The 20,163-nt window shown below is 65.5% G+C and overlaps 5 protein-coding genes across 11 annotated transcripts; 4 read left to right on the top strand and 1 right to left on the bottom strand.

Annotated features, from left to right (window-relative positions):
* The first annotated feature begins 19 nt into the window (after positions 1–19).
* On the top strand, positions 20–1,387 carry KXD1 (KxDL motif containing 1). The gene is made up of 4 exons (XM_031604055.2): positions 20–227; positions 314–466; positions 563–609; positions 943–1,387. The coding sequence occupies exons 1-4, from the start codon at positions 133–135 to the stop codon at positions 1,176–1,178; spliced, it is 531 nt and encodes a 176-aa protein (XP_031459915.1). The 5' UTR covers positions 20–132; the 3' UTR covers positions 1,179–1,387.
* Positions 1,388–1,815: 428 nt separating this feature from the next.
* Positions 1,816–2,925, top strand: UBA52 (ubiquitin A-52 residue ribosomal protein fusion product 1). Its single transcript, XM_031604062.2, has 5 exons — positions 1,816–1,955; positions 2,151–2,269; positions 2,361–2,447; positions 2,535–2,637; positions 2,782–2,925. The coding sequence occupies exons 1-5, from the start codon at positions 1,864–1,866 to the stop codon at positions 2,873–2,875; spliced, it is 495 nt and encodes a 164-aa protein (XP_031459922.2). The 5' UTR covers positions 1,816–1,863; the 3' UTR covers positions 2,876–2,925.
* A 176-nt stretch (positions 2,926–3,101) lies between these two features.
* Positions 3,102–4,795, top strand: REX1BD (required for excision 1-B domain containing). The gene is made up of 5 exons (XM_031604063.2): positions 3,102–3,172; positions 3,398–3,480; positions 3,673–3,877; positions 3,963–4,051; positions 4,321–4,795. The coding sequence occupies exons 1-5, from the start codon at positions 3,170–3,172 to the stop codon at positions 4,391–4,393; spliced, it is 453 nt and encodes a 150-aa protein (XP_031459923.1). The 5' UTR covers positions 3,102–3,169; the 3' UTR covers positions 4,394–4,795.
* A 91-nt stretch (positions 4,796–4,886) lies between these two features.
* On the bottom strand, positions 4,887–14,379 carry CRLF1 (cytokine receptor like factor 1). 7 transcript variants are annotated; one of them, XM_090126108.1, is made up of 9 exons: positions 14,299–14,379; positions 13,317–13,409; positions 7,644–7,922; positions 7,063–7,192; positions 6,671–6,840; positions 6,374–6,531; positions 6,127–6,295; positions 5,702–5,880; positions 4,896–5,025 (listed from the first exon to the last, which is right to left on the bottom strand). In XM_090126108.1, the coding sequence occupies exons 2-9, from the start codon at positions 13,363–13,365 to the stop codon at positions 4,981–4,983; spliced, it is 1,179 nt and encodes a 392-aa protein (XP_089982234.1). In that variant the 5' UTR covers positions 13,366–13,409; positions 14,299–14,379; the 3' UTR covers positions 4,896–4,980. The 7 variants fall into 7 exon arrangements, with proteins under 7 accessions (XP_089982232.1, XP_089982234.1, XP_089982233.1 ...); XM_090126107.1 differs by lacking the exons at positions 13,317–13,409; positions 14,299–14,379 and adding an exon at positions 10,611–10,785; XM_031604060.2 differs by lacking the exons at positions 13,317–13,409; positions 14,299–14,379 and adding an exon at positions 10,611–10,784 and having other exon boundaries at positions 4,896–5,591.
* Positions 14,366–19,419, top strand: TMEM59L (transmembrane protein 59 like). The gene is made up of 8 exons (XM_031604343.2): positions 14,366–14,616; positions 15,809–15,914; positions 16,088–16,179; positions 16,929–17,075; positions 17,153–17,252; positions 17,537–17,645; positions 17,737–17,854; positions 17,993–19,419. Exons 1-8 carry the CDS (start codon positions 14,458–14,460, stop codon positions 18,149–18,151), a joined length of 990 nt encoding a protein of 329 aa, XP_031460203.1. The 5' UTR covers positions 14,366–14,457; the 3' UTR covers positions 18,152–19,419.
* The last annotated feature ends 744 nt before the right edge of the window (positions 19,420–20,163 follow it).

Here is a 20,163-nt window from a genome sequence, read left to right as displayed (position 1 = left end):
CGGGAGGGGCGGGGCTACCGACAGGGGCTCGAGCCCGCGCCGTTACCGGGAAGCGGGCGGGGCGAGGAGGGGGGCGGGGGGGCTCCGTTACCGGGCACGGCGGGGGCCGGGGGTCCCGCAGGCAGCGGCGCGATGGAGCCCACGGCCTCGCGGGTGTTCTGCGGGCGGGTGCTGGGCATGGTGAACGCCGAGGACGTGAACGCTATCATCCAGGCTCAGAAGAACATGTGAGTCCCGGGGGAAGCGGGGTCCCGTGCGAGCGGCAGCCCTCGGTGCCCCCGTGTAACCGTGGGAACTGCCGCTCCCCACGCAGGCTGGATCGCTTCGAGAAGACGAACGAGATGCTGCTCAACTTCAACAACCTGTCGAGCCTCCGCATGCAGCAGATGAACGAGCGCTTCCTGCACCACACCAAGACCTTGGTGGAGATGAAGAAGGATCTCGACAGCATCTTCCGTCGGATCCGGTAGGTGGCGGTGGGAGGGGATGGCCGGGTGGCCTCGGGGGACCTCGAAGGGATTTGTGTGGGTCCGTCTGTGAACCCGGCTCTCTCGTCCCACAGGGCGCTGAAGGGGAAGCTGGCCAAGCAGTACCCGGAGGCTTTCAGCAGTGAGTGTTTCCATCGGTTCTCTTCCCCCATGAAGGTTCCTTCTCCTCCTCAGAATGCGCCTTCAACGCCGCCTTTGGGAGTCGGGGCCTTTGGGGCTGCCAGCACACGGTGTTAAGAATCTGCAGAGCTTTTTTCTTGTATTGATGTGGATGTAGGAAATCACAAAGCCACGAATGGCTGCTCGTTTAAGTGGGATCCATTTTTTGTTGATTATTGCTACAAGCAAAGGAGCAAATCCTTCTGCCAAAGCAACCCCCATAGCCAGCCTTGCAGCACATCATGTTGTTGAGTGCAGCTGAGGCAGGTATTAATGTCTGCATCTTCCTTTCCAGACATTCACGAATCTCCTATTCTAGAAGACGACGACGACTTCGACCCAGTTCCAAAGAGCACGACAACCACCATTGCTACCTCTGAGCAGAGCACGGAGTCCTGTGACACGAGCCCTGACATCATCTCTCCCACCATGAGTCAGGATTTTGAGGATTTATCACAGGGCCAGTATGATTTACCTGCTGTGAATGGACAGAGTCTGACAGACGAAGACACTGCCAACGACCTGGACTAAGGCACATGGCTCTGCCCCATCCCTGGGGCCCCCAAGAACTCTCTATCTTGTATTTATATTTGTGTGTTCCTTTGGCCATTTATTTTTGGGAAGAGATGGCTGAGTGAAGAAGGGGGTGAAGGGTCCCTCCTACCGCCTCAAACCTGCCACTGTAGCGCAAACCTTGCAACTTAATATGGGCAAATAAGTAAAACGAGGATTTGAAAAGCCTCCTGTCCTTTTTTTCTGTGCGAGTGTCCGGAAGAATCAGAGCCAGCAATGTGTCCTCACAGCTCAGGTTGGCAATTTTGGGTATCCAAAGCAGCGTGGCCTGCAGGTCGGGGAGGGGAATCTGTTCATCTGCTCTGGTGAAACCTCACCTGGAACGCTGCATCTGGATGTGGAGTCCTCAGTACAGGAGATACGCGTCCCTCGCTGCCCCAACCTCGGCTGTGTCCCCCCCTCCCCCACAGCACCTCAGGACCTGAGGTGCTGTGGGGGAGGGGGGGCACAGCCAGGGCCGGGCTTGCTGATGCCTGCGGGAGATACGGCGGCTGGGACGGTTTGAAACGGAGGCTGATGGACGCAGGGACGTAGAACCGAGCCCTAGACCGAACCGTGCCGGTACCGAGACCCGCTCCGCTCCCTCACACCGCACCGAGGCGCTGGCTGACCGCGCATTGCGGCTGCGCGGAAGTGGGAGAGGATGGAGCGGAAGTGGGAGGGTGGAGCGGAAGTGACGTCACGACCGGCGACTTCCGGCTCCGGTCGCTCTTTTCTCGACGGCGAGGCGAGGCGGTGCGTGCGGCTGGGCTGGGCTGCGCGTTGGGAACGGGGATTGGGGCCGAGCGGGGGGGTTACGGAGCGGGATTCGGTCCTGGGACGGGTGGGGGAAGTCGGGGAGCCGCGATCCGGTGTTGGGACGGCGGTGGTGGGAGCCTCGGCCTGCAGGGTGACGCGGCTGCTCCCTCCCCCCCTCCCAATTCCTTCCAGGCGGACCGGTGCCAAAATGCAGATCTTTGTGAAGACGCTGACGGGTAAAACCATCACTTTGGAGGTGGAACCCAATGACACCATCGAGAACGTCAAGGCTAAGATCCAGGACAAGGAAGGTATGCTTAGCCAGGAGCCCCCGCGGCTGCCCCTGCCTCTCTTCCCCTTCCCCCCCCCCCCATGTTCTCATGTAACAGTTCTCCCCCACAGGGATCCCCCCCGACCAGCAGCGCCTGATCTTCGCGGGGAAGCAGCTGGAGGATGGCCGCACACTCGCCGACTACAACATCCAGAAAGGTGCCGTTGCTGGGCCCACTGTGGGCTCACGGGGGGGGGGGTTGGCTGCTTCTCAGCCTCCCCCCATGATGTTTGTCTCCATTTCAGAGTCCACCCTGCACCTGGTGCTGCGTCTGCGCGGGGGCATCATTGAGCCCTCCCTGCGGCAGCTGGCCCAGAAGTACAACTGCGATAAGATGATCTGCCGCAAGTACGGCCCTGGTTTGGGGGTGCCCATATCAGCCCATTTACACCTGTCACCCCCCCGCCGTGCTATCCATGCACTGCGATTCATCAGGTCCCCCCCAGGAGAGGCTTTAGGCCCCCCGGTGATGGGCTCTGTGCTCCTTTCCAGGTGTTATGCTCGCCTCCATCCCCGTGCTGTCAACTGCCGCAAGAAGAAGTGTGGCCACACCAACAACCTGCGCCCCAAGAAGAAGGTCAAATAGAGCTGCTCTGCACCACACTGTGCTCTCCTAATAAAGCATCTGCGTTCGAACCCTGTCCTGTCTTTTGTACCCAAACGGAGTGCTTTTCCATAAACGCGGGGCCGCGGCAGGGAGCGCGCCGGGGCTGGGTGCTGGGGGTTGTCCCGGTGCTCGGGGTGGGACTGAAGGCTCTCTTGGCGGGAGAGGGGGGCCGAGGCGCTGCCCGACGATGCCTGCAGGTGGCGGCGGTGCCGCGTTGTGCCGTGCTCCGCCCCCGCCGGGCCTGCGCGCTCCGCTCCGGGAGCGGCCCCGGCCATGGTGAGCGGGGCGGGGGTGTTTCTAACCGTCTGGTTTCACGGGGCTGCGGGTCCCGACGTAACCGGAACCGGGCTGTACACGCGTGGCCGGGGGCTCCGGTAGCGGTACGGCGGAGGTCGGGCGCTCCGTGCGCGGTTCCGACCCGGCAGAACCGAACACGCGGGGTGGGAGCGGTGCGGGCAGCGGCGCTGTGCCGGTGCCCCACGGCCCTCTCTGTCCACGCAGACCGACGAGGCGCTGCGGGCGCTGCTTCAGCGCTTCTACGCTCTGCAGGGGGAGCGCGTGGAGACGTACCGGCTGTTCGAGGAGTGAGTACCGGGACGGGACCCCGCGGGGATGGATTCCCCCATCCTTCCTTTACACATCCGTACGGAACGAGCCGCGGGGCACAGAAGGGCAACGGGAAACCAGACAGTCACCCCCGGTGTGAGCACGGGGAACGGCACTGCGTGGCGACGGTGACATTTTTTTGCTGCCTTTCTTCTGCCTTCATTCCCCAGAGGTCACCGCGCATACCTGAGCAGCGCCCCGCACTACGACTTCCCTCGCTACCGGCAGTTGGTGCACGAGGTGACGGCGGCCTTCAGCGGCATCTCCCGCGAGGTGCTGCAGCTCCAGGGCCGCCTGCGGGGTGAACTCGGCCGCCCCGACCTCGCCCAGCACCTCACCCGCCTCCAGGAGCGCGAGCAGGAAAAGCTGCAGCTGGTGAGTGCCGGGCACGGGGGGTCGGGAGGGGGGTCCTGCTGCCACCTGAACGGGGTGGGCTCAGCCCCCGTGCATCCCCCTGCAGACAGCACAGCTCCAGCTGGCCCGGCAGCGGGCGCAGGATGAGCCCGGCGTGGACACCCATCAGCAGGAGGTGCAGGAGCTCAAGCACAGGTCGGTGGGCACCCCCTGCTCCCCTCCTTTTGGGGCTGGGATCCCCCTCCCCGCCCTCCCTTCCCTCCAGCGGGGCCGGAGGGGGCCCAGATGGTGCCTTCAAAAGAGCTCTTGTTTGGAGCCCTCCGGATTGTTTGGCGATGCCGCGCGGCCGCGCTCCCATCAGCCTCCCTGGGCTGAGTGTTTCATAAACAGCGCGGGGAGCGTGAGGCGGCCCGGATAATACGCTCCATATGGGCTTTATTTATAGTTTCCATCCGCTCTTGTAGGCTAATTAAAACCATCGAGGCAATCAGCGAAATTCTCCAAGACCTCAAGTACGATTCGGAAGAAGCCGAGTGATGGGCGTCCCCGTGGGAATGGCTGAAGGGGCCGGACAGCAGAGCGCTGCGGGGCCCCCTGCCCCACTCCCACCCCCAGCGAGGTGGGCACCTGCCCCCCCAACTTGGCCCCATCCCTCCGTGGGGGAGCCTCCCCCCACATCCTGAGCATCCCTCGGCAGGTGGGTGCACATGGGGCAGACCTGTGCCCACTCTCTGCTGAGCACAGTGGGGCTTGGAACCAGGGGACCCTTTTCTGAGCCCCCTGGGTGCCTGGGGGTCCCCATGGGGACAGACACTGCCATTGCTGCCCCAGGTCCTGGGGACATCCTCTGCCCTGCAGACACTGGGGGCTGGCGCTGAGGATGGAGACAGCACCCAGCCCACACCTTTTGTGGTCACCTTCAATAAAAACATCCCCTGAGCTGTGTGGTCTATAGGGTTTGTACCCTCCCCCATCACCACCCACAGCCGTGTCCCCAGATCGGTCCCCCGAGGAGTCCAGGGACGTGGTGACATGGACGTGGCCCCGTCCCAGTGCTTGGCTGCCCGCTGCGTCCCCGTCCCCGTGCGCTGCTGCTGCTCCACTGACGCAGGCCCCGGTGGGGTTTAACGAGGTTTATTGGCATTAAGCTTAAATCTGTTCCTAATTGACTGAAATGTAACCAAAATAAGGCTGGTTTGAATCAAAATCAGAGCAGGCACTGGGCAAACCCCAGCAGCCTCAAACCAGCCCCACACAGCTCTCTGGGGACAGAACCCCCATGTGCTCACACGCGGCCCCACGGGCACCCGTGGCCCCTCCAAAACACCCAAACTGCATCCTGGTGGGGAGGGCTGCACCCCCCAGGTTTGGGGGCCACGGGGAGCTCCCATGCCCCCTTCACCCCAATTGCTGCTCTAGGTCGTGGTTAAGGAACAAAGGCTCCAGGTGAGGCTGGGGAGTCCCTTTGCTGCCATGGGGGCTGTGCTCCTGGGGGACACGTGGCACTGCCACCGCCCCCAGGGGGCTGCCAAGGCCAGCCCCAGCCTCCCCCCCGGGCAAAACCCCCCTGCAGCGGGTTGCAGGGCCGCGCCGAGCTCCGGCCACTGCTGAACCCCCCCCCAGTGCGGTGTGGTGGCAGGGACGGGGCGGGCGGCCCCGGGGGGGCTTTGGGCACCCGGTGCGGTGCTGCCGGCGCTCAGCCCTGCGGGAGCTACAACTTATCGCCGGGTAGAACCTGCAGAGAGAGCAGGGCCCTGCTTCGAGGCCACCCTCGGAGAGGGGGACACCAGGGGGGTCCACAGCCCCGCGGTGGGGAGAAAGAAGTGTGAAAGGCTCCTTACCTACCTGGTTGCGTGTTTTGTGGGATTTCTGCAGCCACACGCGCCACTGGTCGTACAGCTTGATGCTGAGGTTGGAGCAGCCGTAGGAGTGCTTCTTCACCCACCCAAAGAACTGCTTCAGCTCCCGCCGCAGCGTCGTGTTCTGCTCGCCTCCCTTGGGGTCGCAGCCCCCCGCCGTGCGCTCTGCGGGGACAGGGAGGGGACGGGGGCTCAGAGCAGCGCTGGCGGCCCGTTCCCAGTGCAAGGAGCAGAGGGAGGACTTGGGGTAGGGAAACGCGTGGCTCTCCGCCTCCCCGCTGGGAAATCAGAGCGGGGAATTGGCTCCTTTGCAAGAAATCCAGGTGCCGGGCACACAGCGGGAACGGCCTCAGTGCGTGCACAGGAAAGGGGGAGAGCAGCTGGGGAGGGGGCTCAGGCAGCAGCGCTCACCGCTGCGCGGCGTGGAGGCGGCTGTGGGGTTGCTCCAGTCGCTCCAGATGCCGGCCTTCTTGGAGCCGTAGATGCCGAAGGGGTTGCAGCGCACCTGGACGAAGTAAACGGTGCCGGGGCGCAGCCCTGCCAGGCGGCACGAGGTCTGGTTGCCCACATCATCCACCACCTACGGAGCGAGGGCAGGGCTCAGAAGCCCGGCACCAACCCACAGCTGGGCAACACCGCCCCATTGGTGCCCCCCAACCTTCCACTCCGAGCTGTCCTCCACGCGGTACTGGATCTGGTACTTGGCTTGGAAGAGGAAATCCTTCAGCGCCGGTGGGGAGCTCCAGCGCACGCTCAGCTGGTCCTCCAGGTCACCCACACGGCTGACGTGCACGTCGGATGGCGGGTCGGTGGTGACTGCGGGCACACGGGACAGCAGTTCCCGATGGGATCAGAGCCAATCCCAACACCACTTGGCTCCAACCCAACCCCAACCACCCTCCACGGTTTGAGACCAACCCGACTTCCCCCTGGGGCCCCGGAAGCCAACACTCACCCACATCGAGGATGTCCAACATGACGACATCAGACACGGCCACCCCCAGCCGGTTGGAGGCCTCCACCCAGATCTCATAGGGCGTGAAGAGGGCCAGGTCCTTGGGGATGTGGCAGGAGTAGGGCCCGGCCGTGTGGTATTCCTGGCACGTGTTGTCACGGCCGTACCACCTGTGACGAGCACAGCCCCGGGGCTGTGAGCCCAGCGGGACCCGCACACCTGCCCAAGGAAAGCACCGCGCCGGGCCCACGCCTCGTTTATCCACCACTTAACGCCGTCAGCAGCGGTGTTGGGTTACCGTCCCCACGCCGCCCCGAAGCTCCCCCTGTAAGCCCTCAGAATCCCACGTTCACACTGGGAGGAAGGGAAGGAATCCACCCGCGGGCGCCTACCGGAGCTTGTACTTGAGCGTGTAGTTGGTGTGCAGGAAGGTCTCCCCCTCTGTCCCTGGGGCCCACGTGCAGGTGAGGTCCTTCATGTTCTTGGACCAGCAGGAGATGTTGACTGGTTTTTCTGGGGGTACTGGAAGAGGACAAAGGGACAACGGGACGTGAAGGGGCTCCGTGAGCGGCACCCAAAGGGACCGCATGTTGGGTCTGCAAGCCAATGCCTATTGGGGACGGTGCCACCAACAGCCCCACAAGGTTGGCGTCGCCGAGACCCCCCAACCAGCCCCATGGGGCAGCTGGAGGAGTGCAGCCCGTGCTGAGCAACAGAGCTGTTTTCTTTTGGGAACAGCAACCGAAATAAATAAATAAATAAAAATAAGCGCTCTGTTCCCAGTTAAGCCTCTGTATTCTTAGAACGTAAAATCATCCTTAAAATAGCCCGAGATAAAATCTTAACGATTATTGATTCGGACAACTGTAATTTCAACACGAGGTGCCAAAACCTCCACGCAGCCTTGGGGCGACAGCGCTGCGATGAGGGGCAACGGCACCACGATGGAGACGGACGGATGCGCCCGACGTACATCCAACATAGAGGCAGGAGCCGGCCAGGATGCCGCCGTCGCGGCTGTGGCACACCAGGTTGTCCCCCGACTGCTGCCGGGAGCCGTTGAGGCGGGCGAGGGCCACGCTGAGCGTGGTGGGGCCGAGGGTGGTGTAGGAGGCAGCGGGCAGACGGCGGCCGTTCAGCGTCCAGTACAGGTCCTGCGCGCGCAGGCGGAGGTCGGCGCTGACGGTGCAGGTGGCGGTCAGGGAGGAACCGATGAGCAGCGTGGGGTCCTGGGGGGAGATCACTGCAGGGTCTGCGGCCGGAGACAACGGGAAGGGGAGCGATGCGCGGCGCAGCACGGCACCGTGGGCGCTCCCCGTGGCTCCCCGTGGGCTCGGAGAAGCTGCGGTGCCGTTGTGGTGCCCGGTGCGCATCGCTCCGTGCCGGTTTGGGGCCGGGCTCTGGCTTTTCGCCCCGTTTGAAAGCAACAATGGAAAGTTTGGGGGCGGTTTGGTTTTTTGGTTTTTTTTTTTTTTTCTATTGCTCACCGGCGTCCCTCCGCGGTGTGCACCGCACCGCTCAGCGCCCTAATGCAAACCATGTGCTGCAGCACTGCGCTGCGGGCTTGTGGGGGGGAGCCCACATCCCCCACCGGGACCCCCCCCCCCCTCGGCCCCCATTGCCCTCACTTCACCGCTCTGGGAGGAGAGCAAACCGCGCACCGAAAGGCTTCAAAGCACAGCGGGCTGCTCGCACGTTCCGCAGGGGAAAACGACCCGGGGCTGACATCCCCCAGCACTCATTGCCGAGGCGCTGCGGGGCCGCGCGTGCCGGGCTAATATTGCTAATTACCTCCCGGAAAGCGCCTCGACCTCCGCTCTCCTTCGACCTCCCGGCCCCGATCGGCTTTCAGCGGCAGCTCAGTGCGGCCCCGCGTGCTCCTCAGTGCTGGGGGGGCTCCTAACAGCCCCCACACCCGGGTGGGCTGCAGCCCCCACCACCCCTCAGTCTCCCCCCTTCCCCACCCCGGGCAGCCCTCGGCCCCAACTGCAGCCGATCCGACCGCCTGCAGCACAAAGCACGCCGCTCACGGGCCGCGTCCCTTTGGCTTTTCTCCTCTCGCAGTCATTCCTTTTTCTTTCGCAGCCACATGTGTTATAAAAGGGAAAAGTGTGAAGTTTTCAGATGGGAGCGGAGCGGGCCGGGGGGTGGTGGAATGCTCAGCGAGAATACCTGCGCGGGGTTTTATTGCCTTCCTATTGTAAAAAAAATAAATGCTGCTCAGGTGTTAAGTAACGCCATAAAGTAAAAGCACATTTCAGGGTGTCGGGAACGTTTGCGCTCCTCTTCCGAAGGGCCGGATCGCCTTTCGGTTTTACATCGAGGCGTTTTAAGGGCTGCGAGAGAAAAGGGAAACCCCCCGCTCCGCGTCCGAGAGCTCCGACACGTTTATCGGGGCTCGCGGAGATCGAAAGCAACGATCGCTCCGAAGAACAAAAGGAGATTTGGGCGGCGCTGAAAAAAAATAAAGCAAAATGGGTGTGAAGCGACGGGGCCGCGTCCCGCTGCGCTCCCCCCCTCTCGCCCTCTCCTCCGCCGATGGCGGTTCTGGTGCCCGTCCCTCGGCTCGCGGCATTCCAGCGCGGAACTTCGCTCTCTAAAAGGAGATTTGGCTGCGCCCGTTCCAGCGCTGCCGCACGTCGGGGCCGCGGGACCGAACTCCGACCGTGGGACAAAGGAGGTGGGGAGCGCGGGGGCACCGCTCGGCGGGACGGGACCTGGGGGTCCCTGCGGCCGTGGGAGCGGCGGTGAGGCCGAGCTCTGGAGCGCTGTGCCACCCCGCAGCCCTACGGGCAACGAGGGATCCCGGAGAGCACTTTCCCTTCTCGATCCCACCGCGTTCTGCTTCCCCGCCGCGGCTGCTTTCGCAGCCCAGCCCCGATCAGCGCTCCGTGATACTTCCCGTGAATGACCCGCAGCGCTCGGGGCGCGCGAGCCGATGGACGCGGGGCGGGATGGGGACCGCGGTGCCACCACGGTGCCACCCCGAGCCGGGACGCGCTGGGAGAACATCGCCCCGAGGAGCCGAACCTCCAGCGGTGGGGAACGGGAATGGGGCCGCTCCCCGCTCGCAGCCTCGCGGGACCCCAAAGGCACCGCGCGGGACCCTCAGCGCAGAACCCACCCCAGGTGTGGCATCTCCACGTCTGTCCCCAACTCCCCCCCGTCCCCCCAGTGAGGAACCCCCTCCAGGGACCCGCTCCCCTTTTGTGAGAGCGATCCGTTGTTCTCCGCAGGGGTGGGCGCTCCCTATTGTTCTGATGGGGGAGAAGGGGGGATTCATTGTTCTCTGGGACGGGGGGGAGGGGGGGGCTCATTGTTCTCCATGGGGGGGGAAGGGGCGCCTATTGTTCTCCGGGGGCTTTGGGGAAGGTCAGCCCTGCGGGCCGGGGGGGTCGTGGATCGCCGTGTGGGTTCGCTATTGTTCTCCAGACGGAGGGGGGGGGTCCATTGTCCGGGGCGGGGGAGCGGAGCTGCGCTGCTCCGCAGGAGATGGCGATCCGGAGGGGGTGCGCTATGGAGAGAGGAGGGGGCACACGGCTCCCAGGGGGCAATGGGTGGGGGACACGGCTCCCCGGGGGGGGGGGGGGGGGGCCCATTGTTCACTGTTGGGCACAGTGAGGGGGTCGGACGCTGTCAGGGGTTCCCGTCACGCACCGTCCCGGGGAGGGAGTGGGGCGGGGGGCTCCCATCGCCCCGCGGGAGGGGAGCGCAGCCCCGGGGGGACACAACCCGGAAAGGCGGGGGAAGGGGGGGGGGGGGGGCACAAGGACCGGAATGAATGAGGAAAGGGGGAGAGGAGAAAGAAGAGAGGGGAGGAGAGCGGCGGCACGGAGCTGGGGGTCCCCGCGCAGCGCCCGCCTCAGCCCCAACCCCAGCCCCAGCCCCGACGGCGTCCGCTCTGGCACGGCCCCCCCGGACCCCCCCGGGCGGTACTCACACGCGGGCGGCTCAGCGCGGAGCAGCCGCAGGCACAGCAACAGCAGCGGTAGAAGGGCCGGCATGGCCGGCATGGGGGGGGTGGGGTCGGTGCCCGTCGGTGCCCACGGCGGCGGAGCGCACCGGCACGTCCGGGGAAGTCGCGAACAAGTCTGAGCAGCCCCCGTTCTGCCAAAGCCCTAAATGCCGCCCTCGCCCCGCCCCGCCCGGCCCGGGACCGCCCCCGGGGGGCAGAAAGGCACCGGTCCTCGGGGGCCGCTCCGGTGCCGGCTCTGTGCCCCCAGTGCCCGCTGCCTCCGCCGCCCCTCCGCCGCGGGATGCGCTGTGCCCGATGCCCCCCCCCCGGCCGGTAGATGGGGGAGAGCCGTCCCGTCCCGTCCCGTCCCGTCCCGCCGTGACTCAGCGCTGCCGCCCGGACACTCCCGCGCCCCCGGGGCCGCTCCCCCCGCGCTCATCCCCGCGCGGTGCGGTGGAGCCCTCGGGGCTGTTTTCTGGGTTTGGTTTTGTTTTGTGGAATATTTTCCCCCTAAACCCCGAGATAACCCCGAGGTTCTCCTCCAATAACAACAAAAAGGGGAGAAAATGCCTCGAGGGTCTCCGCGGTGCCGTCGGGTCGGGGCTCCGCGTGTCCCCGGGGACGCGAGGACTCAGCGGTGGGCGGCCGTGACGCCGCAGGTGACACCGCTCGTGTCCCCGACCGGACCGATGGCACCGAGCCCCGGGCCGGCAGCTCCCGGCGGTGGCACCGTCCCCATCCGTGTGTCCATGCAGCAGCACAGAGTGGATGGGGCAGAGGGGGCCCAAGGAGCCACCCCCCCTCGTGTTGGGGGACACCTGTGCCGTACCGCGTCCCCAACCCTTCCCCCAGAGGAGGGGACGTGGGGGGGACCCCCTGGCCCTGACTCTGATCTTGGGATGGGGAAGGAAATCCGGATCTGTGACAGGGAACACCTGAGCCATGGGGTGGCAGTGAGAGTTAGGCTCAGCCCCCCCTCCGCCCCCCCTTGTGTGACTGTGCTGCTCACAGGGGAGAGGGCTGGCACTGCGGGGTGACGCCACGCAGGGACGGGGTGACGTCGTGTGGGGACAGAGGTGACACCCGTGGGGAATGGAAGCAGCGTGCTGCTGGAGCCCATCCGAAGGGGCAGCACAGATTGAAAAAAATGAAAAAAGAAAAAAAAAAAAAAAAAGAAGAAGAAGAAGAAAAAAAAAAAAGAGAGAGAGAGAGACAAAACAATGCCTTTTCCCATCGTCCCGTTTTGTTGGAACCTTCTGAAGTGTTTTCGTTGAAATTTCCCAAAAATGTCAGCCTGAGGGAGACACCCAGCATGGGAAAGTGCCGCCCCAGCTCTGCGCCTGCCAGCGCCGGGGGGGGGGGGGGCAGCCGGAGTGGGGCCGCGTGGGGTCCCTGTGGGTGAAGGGGGGTGAGGGGGGTGACGGTGTCACGGAGGGGACGGCGGTGCTGAGGAGAGGACCCCAATGGGGGCACCGCCGTGTCACCGCTGGGATGGCGAGGGCGGGGCAGGGAGCGGGATGGGGTCAGGGCGGCAGCGGGGCGGTGACACCCGGTGTGGGGACGGGGCGCAGCGGGACCGCAGCAGCGCCGTCTGAGTCAGCGGAGCTCCGTATGGAGCCGCTGCCCTTTGGCGGTGACCTTTGCAGCGCTGAGTGTGCAATGCTCTGCCCACGGCACCGAGCGGGGCTGGCGGCCATGGGTGCCCCCCGATGTCACCCTGTAATGTCACCTCCCCAACGTCACCCCAAAACGTCGCCCTCCCCACAGCGCGTCCCCCCGCACGAACCCCATCCGTGACCCCCAGCACAGCGCGGCGCTCCTCAGACATGGGCACACGTGGCTGCGGGGGGGGGTCGGGGTGTACAACGCAGACCCCCCCCAAAACACAGCCCAGGGATGGGCGCAGCAAAGCTGTCTGACCGCCTGCATCCTTCTAAAGTGACCTGTGGGACAAATAAAGAGGCTGGAAATGCCAAGAATCCAGCGGGCCGAGTTTTCTTTCTATTCCTCTCTGTAGCATTTCCACGTCCGTCCGTCGGGTAATTTATAACTGCTTTAACCCCTTCCGTGCCGCCCCCACCCCGCAGCCCCCGCCTGCACAGCGCCGACGCCGATGGGAAAAAGCCATAATGGGGAGTGGGGTTTGGGGGGGGCCGTGGGGGCACCGCGGGGACATCACCGCTCCCAATTGGGCACATGGTGCTGCAGAGAGGAATGTGGGTCACTGTGATAAATGCAAAAGGCGTTGAGAGGCTCTGAAGAGTGCCAAGGGGGGGGGGAGTCACCCGTAGTCAATATTTGCCAACTGTGGTGTTAATGCCCGGGAGGGGCTCTTTTTTTTTCTATTAAAATATGAGTGGAGGGGCTGAGAGTGTGGGACGGTGCCAGGCAGAGGGCAGGCAGTGTGGGGAGAGGCTCTGGCAGTGCTCCCAGTGCTCCCAGTGCTCCCAGTGCCCCCTCAATGCTCCCAGTAACCTCAGTGCCTCCATTGCCCCCAGTGCTCTCATTACTCCCATTGCCCCCGGTTTTTCCCCCATTGTCCCCATTGCCCCCGGTGCCCCATTGCCCCAATGCTGGCACAACCAGCGCTCAGGCCATCAGGTTCTGTGCCCCCCCCGTCCCTTCCCTACCCCCTCACCCCCCCAGGCTGGCAGCAGCCCCAGCTCTGCCCCACAGCCGATGGGGACCCACCTGCAGCACCGCGCTGTGATTTACGGCAGCAGTCCCCAATCTGTCCCATTTACTTCGCCATTTGTCACCGGCGCCGGACACGAGGCTGCAGGGCTGAGTGTGGGAGGGGGCTGGGAGGGGGCTGGGGGAGCGCAGCCAACCCGAGCCCCTCCGGACCACGTTCCTCCCACCCCTCCTAACGAGGCGCACGGGCTGGAGGAGCAGCGGGCTGACAGAGGGGCCCAACGGAGCCCCCCGGCTGCGCTCCGGCCATGAGTTCCCCATTAAGGCCGGGGGTGGCGGAGCCCCCCGCCCTCCTCCTCCCTCCCCCCCCCGCGTTGGGGTGCTGCCATCAATAAGGGAGACGGGCAGGGCCGGGAGCGCGAGGCCGAGCCCACGCTTTGATGTCTGCTAAGCCCTGCGAAATAAAAGCCGTAAATCTGGGGCCGGGCGCTGCGCTGCGCCGGGGGGGGGGGGGGGGGGAAATCCGCGGGGAGCGGAGATGTGCGGGGTGCTGCCCGGGGGGACGGGGGGGCTGGGCAGCAGAGCCTGAGTGCCCCCAGCCCAAGGGACCCCCGCCCCTCTGCAGCCCCCACGTGCCCCGCTCCCCCTCCATGTCCCCGTGTCCCCCCCGATCTCCCCGCCTCTGTCCGCGTCCCCTCGTGGCCCCAGAGCTCCCCCAGCCCCAGTATCCCCCCACGTCCCGAGGTTCCCAGCATTACTTTGCGACCCCCTGTGTCCCCCCACATCCTCCAGTCCCCCTTCATCTCCCCACGCCCCCCCGGGTCCCCCCACACCTCCCGCTCCCCATGCAGCCCCCAAATCCCAACGCACCCCCCCGTGTCCCCGCATCCCTCGATCCTCCCACACCTCCGTGCCTCCCCAGACCCCCTCAGTCCTTTCTGCCCTCGCCCTCCCCCCCCCCCCATTAACCCCATTAACCCCTTACTGCCCGTGCCCTTCTGCCACCCCTCATCCTCCCTCACCCCCCTGTGCCACGCACCCTCTCCGGGGGTTCCGGTACCGGCGGAGCTGCGGCACTGCGGTTCCCCCCCCCGGCTCCCCCCGCCGCCCCCGCCCGGCGCACGGCGCGTCACGGCGGGGCCGAACGGCGGCGGTGGCATCTCCGCTCCGCTCCGCTCCGTTCCGTTCCGTCCCCGCCATGGCGGCCCCGCGCCCCCCCGCGCTGCTCGCGCTCGGCCTCGCGCTCACCGCCGCCACCGTCACCGCCGCCGCCGGGGGGGATCCGTTCTCGGAGCAGCTCGGTGACACCGGCCCCTGTCAGCGGCAGTGCGGCCGCAGCGTGCAGCCCCGGGCGGCGGTGAGTGGGCCGGGGGGGGGTGAGGGGGGTGGAGGGGGGTTGGACGCGGAGCACCGGGGGGTACCGGGAGAACCGGGGAGGGGTACCGGAGGTGTTCAGAGCACCGGGAGGGAGCGCTGAGGGCATCGGGGGGGAGCATCCATGGCACAGGGGGCTGCACCGGGAACGGGGAGCGCCGCGGTGGGGGGACCGGCAGCACCGGGCAACGCCACCGGCAAGCAGTCTGGGCCCGCAGCTACCGGGGGGGGGGGGGGATGGTCCGTGTGCACCCCCCCGCTGAGCCTCCCCGGCAGCCCCCAACCGGGCTGGGGGTGTCGGCGGCGCTGTGCCCATCCCCAGGCCTGAGTGCCCCCGCCGGTCCCGTTCTGCTTTGGGATCTCCTTCTGTACCCCCGCCACGGAGCCCCCCCATCCCCCGGGGGCGGTGGGGGCCGCGGTGGAGGGGATGGAGTGTGAAGTGAGCGCTCAAAGCCCCGGATCGGGGCAGGGATAATGGGGCCGTACCGAGGCTGAAGGGGGGGGGAGGGGAGGGGGGAACGCAGGGGGTGCGACCCCGGTGGTGGGGCTGAAGGAGGCCGCAGATCTGTGACACCACCGCGGGTAGAACAGCCCGGACGGACCGCACTGCCCGGAGGGGGGGGGAGGAGCTGCGCACATCTGGGCCCTCTGTACGTGTCATGGACCCCCCCGGCAGCCATAGGCCCCTCCCCACGGTGGAACCCCCTCAGGGTTGGCACACATGGCGTGTTGCTTTCACAACCTCTCAGTGTATTCCAACCCCCCCCCCCCAGCATGCAGCCCCCATGCATGCACCCCTAACGCACGCACAGCCCCGTGCATGCAAACCCTCACATGCATGCACAGCCCTCCTATGCATGAAAACCTCCTCCCATGCGTGCAGATCTCATGCACTCAGTGCCATGCACCCCCCTCCCAGCGTGTGCAACCCCCCCCATACACATACCCCCCCCCTCCCCAGCCCTTCCAGAAGCCCATACAGAGATATGGGATGCCCAACAGGGCCGTGCCGCATCCTCTCAGGACGCAGACCCCATTGCTCTGACAGCTCTATGGGTGCAGTGGGGCTGGTGGCAGCCCCCCCACAGTGTGGCAGCCTCATGGGGGGGCCACGCTGGGGGTCGGATGCAGCCCCCAGCCACGCTGCGTGCCAGCTCTGTGCCCTCTGCCCGCAGGACGCTGTGCTCAGCGCCTGTTACCGCGGCTGCCGGCTGTTCTCCATCTGTCACTTTGTGGATGCGAGTGCGGGGCTGAACACCACCAGGGCTGAATGTGAGGCAGGTGAGCGGCCCCCCCCCCGGCCCCACACGGGGTTGTCCCCACCCCGACACCTCCACTGCACCGCAGTGCATCCCATACAACCCATGGGTGCAGGCGGGGAGGTGGGGGTGGCACCGGCGTCCCCTGTGGGGATCTGTCCTGTCCCCCCCCTCCATCCTCACCCCGCCCTGCAGCGTGCGCCGAGGCCTATGCTGGAGAGGAGGAGCAGTGGGGCTGCAGGACCGGGTGCCGTGAGCAGCTGCCCCACGTGCAGAGGAAGGAGCAGGTGAGGGGGGTGGGCTGGTGCCCCCCCGGTGCCTCCCGGCTCTGCTGTGGGTTCCCCGGGTGGGAGGTGTGGGCTGAGTGCTGGCGTGGATTCCCCCGGTTTTGATCCTTCTCAGCAATTAGCAACGCTTTTCCTCCCGTGTTTAATTAATGCAGCTTTTGCCCAATTAATTAAACAAGCCTTTGGCCCGAGGTGGGGGCTCTTGGCAGAGCGAGGCGGTGCTGCAGGGAGCAGGGCCAAAGCAGAGGGCCCCAAAAACTCCATTCCATCCCATTTCCACGGGGCAGAGCCCAGCGACGGACACGGCATCATCGCCCCCAGCGCTGCTCTGCGGTTCCCAGACGGTCGGGCCGAGCAGATTTAGCAGAATAATTAGAGACAGCATCTGACCTATTTCTTTCCCGTGCGCCGCTCTGACCGCGCGAGGGGCGGTCGGCAAAACGCCGGCGGGGAGCGGCAGATTCCTGCAGGGATGCGTTAAAAATAACAAACTGCCACAACGGCCAAAAATCCGGGGCATGGGGACACTGCCAGCAGGAACGCCCTGAGCTGCTGGGGGAGCGCAGGGCTGGGGGGACACCGTGGGATGGGGCCGGGTGTCGGTCCCAAAGGGGCCCTTTGGTGGCTGTGGGGTGTGGGAATGGGGCTCTGGAGGAGCGCTGGGCTCAGCCCAGCTGTGTCCCTGCGTGGTGTCTGATGGGGGGGTGTGGGGGGGGGTGAGGTGACGCCGTGTCCCCGCTGCTTTGCAGAGCGCAGAGGTGAAGGCGCCGTCGCTCTCGGTGCTGGATTTGGTTTCCTCTTTCTGCACCGACATCGTCAGCTCTGCCCACAGCTTCATCTCCTCCACGTGGACCTTCTACCTGCAGGCGGATGATGGGAAAGTGGTGGTGTTCCAGGTGGGGGTCCCAAGCCCTTCCTGCTGGGGGCTGAATGGGACGGGACCCCCGTGCTGATTGCTTCTCCCCTCCTTCAGTCGCAGCCCCACATGGAGTTCCCACTGCCCGAAGCTCAGATGACCCAACCAGAGTGGCCTGAACCAGGGGCTGACGCCCACTCCCCCCAACCCCACGCAGGTGAGAGACTGCTCTGCTGTTGTCTGGGCCAGGAGCCCTCCTGGCGGCATCAGATCCCACCAGAGTGGAACAAATTGTGACTCTGATCTGCTTCCCAAACCCATGGCACCCATTGCAAGGAGCTGCAGGGGTTTTGTGCACCCCCTGCAGGGAGCAGGCCAGCAGGGGAACATGGCCAGCACCGTGCACCTTGTACATTACACCTTGCACCACGCACCCTGCATCCTGCATCCTGCACTTTGCACAGTGATGCCCACACTCAGGACTGCCTCTCTTGCTTCCAGGCCCCCAGCAGAAGGAGGAAAAGTCCCCCCCTAGGAAGGAGCCGTGGGGCAAAGCCAAACCCATGGACACACCACAGCCAGAGCACGACTTCCTGGGCTGCATGGCCAAGTAGGTGTCGGGGGCTGCGGGCACCCCCTTCCCATACCCAGTGCACTGCCATAATGTGGCCCCATTTCTCTGGGGTTTGGGGGTGTTACAGGCGCTCAGGTCTCCCCCGCTGGATCCTGGCTGCCTGCCTCTTCCTCTCCATCGTGGTGATGCTGTGGCTGAGCTGTGCCAGCCTGGTGACCGCCCCCGAGCAGCACGTCAGGACTCAGGTATGGTGACCACCCCCGTCCTCCTGTTATGCCGTGGGTGCCTCATTGGTGGGTGTTATGCATTGGTGCTGCATAGCATGTCCACAGGTTGGGGACAGTGAGACCCAAGGTCACACGGTGCCCTCTGCTGTTTTTCAGCCTCTGAGCATCAATGGAGACAGGGAGTGCCTGGAGGACCCGCGTGGCCCCAGTGTGTTCCCACTGCCGCCCGTCATCGCCGTCACTCTGTGCCCCACACACGGCGAGGATGTGGGGCCACTGCCACTCAAAGTTGACCTGGACAAGACCGTCCTGTAGTGCTCCACCTCTTCCCATCACCTCCCCATCACTTCACTGCCGCTGCCCCCACGCCGGTCCCCCTTCCGACCCCATCCCTCTGCCTCCATCAGCCACAGCCTGGAGCTTTCCCCCTCCATCAGCACTGCTGCACTCTGCGCTCCCGCTGCCCTGAGCCCAGCGACCACCGCCAGCATGGAAGGGGGGAGCGCGGCCCTGGCCCCCCCTCTGGGCACAGCTCCAGCGGGGCAGAGGCAGCGCCTGGGGGGGCTTTGGCTCGGCACAACCCGGCCCCCACCTCGGGCTGAGCCCCCGCGGCGCCGGCCCCGGCCCTGGGAACTCCCTTCCGCCGGTGGCCCCGCGGGAGCCGGAACGTGGCCAATGGATTTGGTGTTGGCAGCCAAAGCGGAGAGAGCAGCCGATCCGCCGCCCCCGTGCCCATGTGAGCACCCGGCCGGCCCCGGCGGGGGCTGCAGGGCGCTCTGCGAGGGTTCTGTGCTCTCCCCACTCCATGACACCAGCGGGGGCACTGGGTGGTGACCGAGTGACATTTCCCATCCTCTTGTTCCTGGGATGACCCATCTCGTACATCTCCACGGCATCCCACAGGGCAGGACTGGGTGGCACTTTGTGCCCCCATGAGGGACGAGGGCCGGTGTCCAGGGGGCCTCATTGTGCAGCCCCCCACCCGCAGCAGTGCTCAGGGCACACGGGGCCATGTCCCCTCTCCCCATCTCCATCACTCTGTGCATTGTTCTGTGTTTGATTCGCACCGGCATGCAGTCTGCCAGGCCAGGGCACCTTGTGGTGGCACCCCAGCCCCCCACCTCCCCCCAACACGTGTGTACAGAGTAACTTATTGCCCGTGCCTCCTCCCGTCGGTTCCTACGCTCACCCCATGTCAGGGGGCAGTGATGTGTGTCGTTGTGGGGTGAGGGGGGCATCCCTGGAGGTGTCCCCCAGCCCCACCAATTTTGTGCTGCTCCATATCACAGTGCAACATATCTGGGTTGGGGAGAGGTGCTGCGGGTGAGGGGGTCTCGTGTTGGGGTGCACTTCTTGGTGTTGCTTTCTGGCAGCTCAGCTCGGTGTTGGTGAAGTCTGTGTTGTCCCGACCCCCCCTCATTTGCAGAGTCCCAGGGGTGCAGAATCCCCTCCGGGCAGTTCCCCCCCCCTCCCACACACTGAGATGGGTGCAGGAAGCAAACCCGGCCCCACACTGCGAGCAGAGCGTGGGTCGGACATGGGAGGAGAAATAAAAGGTTTGTACCAGGGTTGGCCCGGTGGTTTCTGGGTGTGGGTCCGAGCCCTGGGGGTGCGGGGTCGGTCCCGGCTCCGTGCAGGAAGCAGCACGGATGGCTGTAAGGCAGCGCAGCTCGAGGGCTGCGGTGCTCACCCACGCCTTCCCCCGCAGAGCCCCATTTGCAGCAGCAGAGCTGTTCTGCAGCCCGTCTGTGTCCCTGAGGTGGGGGTCCCGAGGCACAGCTCCCCCCCCGCTCACTGCACGTCTCACCGCTGCTGCTTTCCACCCACACTTCCCACGTGCAGCTCGGGGCGTTGGTGAGGATGCTGGCACCCGGTGACGGAGCAGAAGGGAACAAAGCCCTTTGGGAACCCTTGGTGGGAAGCCCACGGCACAGCATTGCCCCCCCCCCAACCCTCCAATCCCTCATTACCCATTAACCCCTTATTGCCCGAATGCCCTCAGCGCAGGGGGGAGGTGGGACGGACAGCTGGCAGACCCTGAGCGCCGCGGGCTCCGGCGGTCCCTCCTGGGACGGGGCTGCAAACAAACTCCTCGCCTTCGGGCTGGATCAGATTCCTCACTGCTGGCGCGGGGCGCAGGGAGCCGTGCCCAGGAAGGAGCAGGTGAGGAGGGACCCCGCTGCAGTGAGGAGAGACGCATGAAATCCGCTGGTTCCACCCCCCCGCAGGCAGCCGGGCTGAGTTCCACCCGACGCCTTTTTCCTCCTCGCTCCGTCCTTGGAAGTTTTTCACGGGGAAAACAAAAAATCGCGGTGTGTGGCCCCATG

The sequence above is a fragment of the Phasianus colchicus genome, chromosome 28 (genome assembly GCF_987193195.1).
Source record: "Phasianus colchicus chromosome 28, bPhaCol1.hap1.1, whole genome shotgun sequence".
NCBI classification, from domain to species: domain Eukaryota; kingdom Metazoa; phylum Chordata; class Aves; order Galliformes; family Phasianidae; genus Phasianus; species Phasianus colchicus.
Note: the sequence above shows the minus strand (reverse complement) of the source record. Positions and strands in the feature narration are given on the sequence as shown.

Coding starts and splice junctions, on each gene's coding strand:
- KXD1 (XM_031604055.2), top strand. CDS start 133: ATGGAGCCCACGGCCTCGCGGGTGTTCTGCGGGCGGGTGCTGGGCATG. Junction 228..313: donor ATCCAGGCTCAGAAGAACAT/GTGAGTCCCGGG, acceptor CTCCCCACGCAG/GCTGGATCGCTTCGAGAAGA. Junction 610..942: donor GTACCCGGAGGCTTTCAGCA/GTGAGTGTTTCC, acceptor CTTCCTTTCCAG/ACATTCACGAATCTCCTATT.
- UBA52 (XM_031604062.2), top strand. CDS start 1,864: ATGGAGCGGAAGTGGGAGGGTGGAGCGGAAGTGACGTCACGACCGGCG. Junction 1,956..2,150: donor CTCGACGGCGAGGCGAGGCG/GTGCGTGCGGCT, acceptor AATTCCTTCCAG/GCGGACCGGTGCCAAAATGC. Junction 2,638..2,781: donor GATAAGATGATCTGCCGCAA/GTACGGCCCTGG, acceptor GCTCCTTTCCAG/GTGTTATGCTCGCCTCCATC.
- REX1BD (XM_031604063.2), top strand. Junction 3,878..3,962: donor AGCAGGAAAAGCTGCAGCTG/GTGAGTGCCGGG, acceptor ATCCCCCTGCAG/ACAGCACAGCTCCAGCTGGC. Junction 4,052..4,320: donor GTGCAGGAGCTCAAGCACAG/GTCGGTGGGCAC, acceptor CCGCTCTTGTAG/GCTAATTAAAACCATCGAGG.
- CRLF1 (XM_090126105.1), bottom strand. CDS start 8,043: ATGCGCACCGGGCACCACAACGGCACCGCAGCTTCTCCGAGCCCACGG. Junction 6,532..6,670: donor GTTGGACATCCTCGATGTGG/GTGAGTGTTGGC, acceptor GTGTGCCCGCAG/TCACCACCGACCCGCCATCC. Junction 5,026..5,701: donor CCCACAAAACACGCAACCAG/GTAGGTAAGGAG, acceptor GTTACATTTCAG/TCAATTAGGAACAGATTTAA.
- TMEM59L (XM_031604343.2), top strand. CDS start 14,458: ATGGCGGCCCCGCGCCCCCCCGCGCTGCTCGCGCTCGGCCTCGCGCTC. Junction 16,180..16,928: donor ACGTGCAGAGGAAGGAGCAG/GTGAGGGGGGTG, acceptor GCTGCTTTGCAG/AGCGCAGAGGTGAAGGCGCC. Junction 17,855..17,992: donor AGCAGCACGTCAGGACTCAG/GTATGGTGACCA, acceptor GCTGTTTTTCAG/CCTCTGAGCATCAATGGAGA.